Source organism: Vitis vinifera, chromosome 17 (assembly GCF_030704535.1).
Source record: "Vitis vinifera cultivar Pinot Noir 40024 chromosome 17, ASM3070453v1".
In the NCBI taxonomy this organism is placed as follows: Eukaryota; Viridiplantae; Streptophyta; class Magnoliopsida; order Vitales; family Vitaceae; genus Vitis; species Vitis vinifera.
In genome coordinates this window covers 16,577,069-16,583,912 of record NC_081821.1, presented here as the reverse complement: position 1 = coordinate 16,583,912, position 6,844 = coordinate 16,577,069, and the positions used below count along the sequence as shown (strand labels likewise).

At 36.8% G+C, this 6,844-nt stretch overlaps 1 protein-coding gene across 1 annotated transcript; it reads left to right on the top strand.

Moving 5' to 3' along the window:
- Window positions 1–5,044: 5,044 nt before the first annotated feature.
- LOC100260323 (pentatricopeptide repeat-containing protein At2g29760, chloroplastic) lies at window positions 5,045–6,598 on the top strand. Its single transcript, XM_002266562.3, has one exon. It carries the CDS (start codon window positions 5,045–5,047, stop codon window positions 6,596–6,598), a length of 1,554 nt encoding a protein of 517 aa, XP_002266598.1.
- The last annotated feature ends 246 nt before the right edge of the window (window positions 6,599–6,844 follow it).

Genomic DNA, 6,844 nt, shown 5'->3' with positions numbered 1-6,844 from the left:
CCATACACTCCACGTGCTAGTGGTTCATCTTGCTCTATGTCTTCCCCATATTTTCTAAGACATTTTTTAATAAAAGAGCGGGGAAATCTAAGTGTTAAGGACACATGTTTTTTAAGTTAAAGACATTTTGTCTTCTTGGAGTGTCATGGTAAGCCAACGTCATTAATACTTTATAAACAATTTTTTATTTTCTTACAATTTTTCTTTCTAAAACAATTTTCTAGTCTTCTCTTCTTTTGCCAATCTTTTTTGCTCAAAGTAAACGGTGATCTAAGGGTTATTAGGGAGTGTTATAGTATCTTGCCTTGTTTGAACATTTATTCTTTCTTTGGAAAGATGAGCTTAGACCTCTTAAGTCAAGAGTGCTTAATTACTATTGAGCATTTGAAGGTTGGTCTTTGTCTTCCTCTATTGTCGCTTCGATAACATTATTTTATTTTATTAAGGTGTCTATGCACCATTTAATACTTTGAGTGTTCTGATGATAATAACTCTCATGAACCGCACTCCTAACTATAGGATTGGTTTGGTGAGTTAATGTTCTTATACCATGTGATTCATCATAATATTGGTATGTAGTATATCTTGCCAAACAACGAGCCAAAGAGTTTGTTTTTTGGAATTCCGAACTCTAGGAAAAAGTGGGAGGATTGGAGCTTTAATTTGGTTGGTGGAGAATGGAAGATGTTGAATGTACAAGAGAATGTTCCTCCATTGCTCCTTATGGACTAGGTATGTTTACCCCTCTTCTTCTACTATGTTATTTATGTTATCCATTTGGGTTTTTGTGACATTATATTTTGTGTAGAATCTAAGAGGGTACCAGGCGACCCATTTATTATAGGAGTGTTACCATAAAGTGGTTAGAGCTGTAAACTTTGGTGTTCTTATTACACAATTATTTTTAAGTCACCTTGGTTTAACAAAGTTAGCTTATCACCATATTCTTAGGAGCAAGTGCCAATGAGGGTCATTCATGGTGTGTCCTTTACTGATTACAGGGCTTTTGCTTAGGTGCCATTCTCCCTTACTCATTTGATGATTTTGTGATTCATTTCAATAAGGGTACACCATTAAGAGATAAGAATACCCTTATGTTAAGGCATTATGCATTGTTATTTATTAGTTGACAATGTTGTTCCTTTCATTTCAATGTAGGATATTTTTAAAAAGTGGTTTTTTCTCCATTAAGGATTCAAGGTGCTGATTATTCAACTAGAATGTCACAAATAAGTTTGAAAATGTTTGGGTAAAGGTAAATTAGTTTTTGAAAAGGTATAGGTTGGATTAGAAGGTTACAGTTGAGCAAAATTGGTTTAAATACTTTTTGAAAACTTGTAAGAGTGCTCAAGCATTGGCAAAAGCGTTAGAGCATTGAAGCCAACTCTCAAAGGCTTATTTAAGTGCTCGAAGTGCTCAAGTGGTGGTTAAGTGCACTCGAGCACACAATCTTGGATTTTTCAGATTCTAGCAGTCCACATTTTAGAAAATTGAGATTTTATTTTTAGGATGAAGTTGATATCTAATTCCTTAGTCTCGAAGGCCTATATATACCCTACCTAAATGCGTCTTAGGGTTTGATGCTCTCATTCTAAAAATCATAACTTGCCTTAACATTCCTAAAAAGATCTTAAAGATTCGTTGAATGAATCTATGTTATTAGAAAAACTTGTATCCCCTTAAAATCTGGGGAAAAATCTATTAGAGCACTCAAGGTATTGCATCGTAGACATGGATCATGATATAGCTATTAGAGAGTAAGTCTTAGGTAGCATCTATCAAGTAAAACTGTGTATTACAATCTCATATAGTGGATTATTGATTTGAAGTCTTAGACCCCATGGTCTTTTATCTCCACATTTTATACAAGGGTTTTCCACATAAAATCCTTTATCTCACTTGTGGATGATTGTTGTTAGTTATTTTAATCTCTTAAAGGATTAATTGAATATAAAATTTCAATTCTTGTATTAAAATCTTTGAAATACTCTCATTCACCCCCTTTGGTTGTTAACCTAATGGATCTTAGGTTTTTCACCATATTATTAATTTATTAGAGTTGTTAAGCCATTTTGGTGTTTGCTCTGAGGAAGAGGGCTTTTGTAGGCGAGGGCTTGTCTCAGCTTTAAAAGAAATCTAAGAGGATGTTGACTTTTATGTAATCACTTTTTGATAAGTGGAAAGTTGATTGTCAAACTTTGGCTTAGAAGGGTCGTAGCCATCGATTCGAATTGGTACTCGTGCTTTCCTTTGTGATATGACTCTCCTCCATTAGTTGGTGCTACATGTTTAGTTACATGTTTAGGACATTTGTTTAAACTTTCTTTTTGGATGTTGTTAAATATTAGAATTAAATTATTGTTAGCTATTATTTAAGTTTGAACTTGTTTGGACAAAAATATCTTGGTTGATTTGTTAGTTTAAAGTTGAGATTTGAAAGTTATAGAGTTTTGGTTCTACTAATCTGAATAGGAATTTGGTAATTGATAACTTCCAAGTACAAGATAAATGATTGTGTCAATTTACACTTTGAGCCTTTAGGCTTGAGGTGTGAAATGGTTGTCATGCCCTTGGAGTGGGTCTTAGGGTGTGACAAAGTGGAATTAAATCACTAGGTTATGATCTTGTTGGGAACTTATTTTAGTTTACTTTAGAGATAGATGAGTTACGTATTAGTTTAAGTTTTAGCTTCATCTAGTATAATTCCCTTTATTCCTTATAATTCTAAATTGTTTAATTAGTTTCTTAGTGACTAGTTTAGCTATACCTTATGCTTTATAGGACCTCATGCCACCAAGAAAACCAACATCTTCCCAAAATAGTTAGACTAATGATGATGTACCTCCTCCACTTGAGGTTTTGCCTCCCATGAATGCATAAGGTCTTTATAGGTATCTTGGGACTTTGGCTAGTTTGGTTTAGCGTTAAGCTAGAGCTACTAAAACTCAAGTATAGGGACAATCTTCATTTTCTAGGGGTAGCTCCTTTTATGACTTTAAGAAGTTGGGTCCTCCTTACTTTTCTAGTACTTCAAATCCAATGGAGGTAGAGGCTTGGATTCTTAAGATGGAGAAACTCTTTGATGTCATAGATTGCTCTGAGGAGTAAAAAGCGTCTTATGCAACATTTATGTTGGACAAAGAGGTAGATCACTAGTGGCATATGACCAAAAGACTTTTAGAGGATAAGGGACCTATAGTTTGAAGACAGTTTAAGGAGGCTTTCTACAAGAAGTACTTCCTTGATAGTCTTAGACAACAAAAGGTTGGAGATTTTGTTCATTTGGAATAGAGGGATATGATTATGGCCTATTATAAGGGTAAATATACAGAGTTGTCATGTTTTGCCCCACAATTTATTGATATAGAGGAGAAAAATGCATTAAAGTTTTAGGATGGGTTGAAGCCTTATATGAAGAACAAAATATCTATTTTGAAGCTTAGTGTTTATTTAGATCTCTTATTATGTGGATAGATCTCTTATTATAGAGAAGAATAATAAAGAGCTTCATCAATACAAGGAACAACAGACGAAGAAGACTACGAGTGATGGTCTTCATGGCAACCAAGCACAAAAAAGGTTTGCTTCCACTAGAAATAAGAATAAAGAGAAGAGAACACAAATTTCAAATGTGATTTGTCCTACTTGTGCTAAGAAACATAGGGGTAAGCCATGCTACAAAGAGACTGAAGCTTGCTTTGGTTGCGAGAAGTAGGGACATATGATTCAGGATTGTCCCAAGAATAAGAAGTTTATCACTAGGAAGCTTAAGAAGGAGAATAAGGAGGATAAACAGAAGCCTAGGGCCTAAGGGTAGGTGTTTGCAATGACTTATTGATATGCTCAATCCACTTCCGATGTGGTGATAAGTACTATTTGAATCCACACTTTATTTGCTAAAGCCTTAATTGATCTAAGCTCAACACACTTTTTTATTTCAGTATCTTTGACTGGTTTGTTGGGTATGCTTGTTGCTAGCTTGAACTTTGATTTGATTGTTGCTACTCTTATGGGAGATTCTGTTGTGGCTAGTAGTATGCTTAGAGATTGTCTTATGATGATTTATTATAGAAAAATGTTAGTTAACTTAGTACTCCTTGACTTTCAGGAATTTGATGTGATTTTGGGGATGGATTGGTTAGCTTCCTACAATGCCTCTGTTGATTGTTTAGGGAAAAAGGTGATGTTTAGTATTCTTGGTAAGCTTGAATTTAGTTTTAAGGGGAAGCATGTGGGAAAACCACTACGTATGATTTCAACCTTATGAGCTAGTTCTTTGCTCAGGAAGGGTTGTCAAGACTTTTTGTCTTATGTGGTGAGTGATGAAAATGATTTAAAGTTGGAAGACATACCCATTGTAAGGGATAATCCTAATGTCTTTTTAGATGAGGTGGAGTTTTCCATTGATTTGGTACTAGGAACAATTCCTATCTTTAAGACTTCATATAGGATGGTTACCTATGGAGCTTCAAGAGTTGTTAAATAAGGGTTTTATTAGGGCTAATGTTTCATCTTAGGGAGCTCTTGTTCTGTTTGTGAAGAAGGATGGATCAATGAGACTTTATATTGATTATAGAGAGTTTAATAAGGTGACAATGAGGAACAAGTATCCTTTTCCTCCGATTGATGATTTGTTTGATCAATATCTTAAATAAATCAATAAAAGTATTTTTTTCAAAAAACAAAATTCTAATTAGCTTTAGATAAATATATTAAATTTAAATTTTTAATTTTTATTTTTTTAAATGTGTGTGCCAAGTCTTTTGCTTTACTTTCTAGTTGAGCACTTGTCATGGACTTAAGTTTAGCACGGGATTTTTGGTCACAAAGGAAAATGCCCTAATCCAAATGCTAGGCTTTATTCAGTCGATTTTTTTTCTAACAACCGAACTTACTAGTACCCTTGTATTCCTTCATTTTTCTCAACATCCAAACAAGATTCCTACCAATGACAAAGAATATATTGAGATTAATGCAGAGTTAGAGCACGGAGAGGTGGCCGAGCGCTAAAAAATTCGCAAGCTACACAAACAGGAATGCACACATGAACACTCAAACCTTCTATTTCCTGCTACAAAAATGTGGGAGCCTTGAGAAGCTGAAGCAAATCCATGGAAAGGCAGTAACTTTAGGATTACTCTGCAGCAAACGCCAGCACTTGGCCTGCAAATTACTCAACACCTACACCCAACTGGGCAGCCCAGTCGATGCCCAGAAGGTTTTCAACCACATTCAAAACCCAGATATAGTCTCATGGACATGTCTAATTTCTCTCTATTTGCACACTTCTCAGCCATGCAAAGCCTTCTCTATCTTCTCCCACTTGTTTCACAGTGGCCTCAGGCCTGATAGCTTCTGTGTTGTCGGAGCTGTATCTGCTTGCGGCCATAGGAAAGATCTGAGTAATGGAAGAATAGTTCATGGGATGGTTTTTAGATTTGAGTTGGGTTCAGACCCCATTGTGGGCAATGCGTTGATTGATATGTATAGCAGAAGTGGTGCAATTGAGGTGGCCTGTTCAGTGTTCAAGACCATGGAAATTAAGGATGTGTCTTCTTGGACCAGTTTGCTTAATGGGTTTATCAAGTGCAATGATATTGAGGCTGCTCGTCGAATATTCGATGAAATGCCGATGAGGAACTCGGTTTCTTGGACTGCAATGATCACCGGGTACGTTCAGGGTGAGGTCCCGATTCCAGGGTTGGAACTGTTTCAGGAAATGAGAGCAGAAGGGAAGGATTGGCCTACTGTGATCACCATAGTGGCTGTTCTTTCGGGTTGTGCTGATATTGGGGCATTTGATCTTGGAAGCTCTGTTCATGGTTATGTTAACAAAACCAATCTAGATTTGGATGTCACTGTGAACAATGCTCTGATGGATATGTACGCAAAGAGTGGTGCCCTTGTGTTGGCTCTGAAGATCTTCCAGGAGATGCCTAAAAGGGATGTGTTTTCATGGACTACCATGATTTCTGGGCTTGCCCTTCATGGGAAAGGGACGCATGCACTTGAGGCTTTTTCAGACATGTCAAAGTCAGGCGTTGTGCCTAATGAGGTTACACTTTTGTCGGTTCTATCAGCTTGTAGCCATGCAGGACTGGTTGTCGAGGGCCGGAGCTTGTTCCAGAAGATGGTTCAGTGCCATGGAATTAAGCCCAAGATTCAGCACTATGGGTGTATGGTGGATCTTCTTGGCCGAGCAGGGCTTTTGAGAGAAGCAAAAGAGTTAATTGAGCATATGCCCATTAAACCCGATTCTGTGATCTGGAGATCGCTGCTTAGTGCTTGTTTAGTTCATGGAAATTTGGCATTGGCTGAAATGGCAGGGAAAATGATAATTGAATTAGAACCAGATGATGATGGGGTGTATATACTTCTATGGAATATCTATTGTTCTGCAAGTAGGTGGGAGGATGCACTGAAGGCAAGAAAGGCGATGAGGGACCGAAGGGTTAAGAAAAAACCCGGATGTAGTTGGGTTGAGGTGAATGGTGTTGTTCATGAATTCCTTGCAGAAGACGCAGTTCATTGCATCCGTGCAGACGTTTATACTGTTCTTGAAGCGATCACAGAGCAGATGAAGGATTTGGACAAATAAGACTAGTTCATTGAAGCATCAAGAAGGTCTGATTTGAGATGAATGAGGTTAGGTGAATCCATTAGTCTTTTTAACAATTTTGTTGTTGCTTAATCTACAAAGAAAAATCCACACAATCTACAGGAGCCGAACTTGTTAACAAGCCTTGGTCGGTTTTAGCATGCAAGAGCATCTATAAGAAAGTCTGTCTTTTGGCATAGAGGGAAGTATGGGAAAGTAGGAGTTAGCATAAAAGAGAAAAAAGGA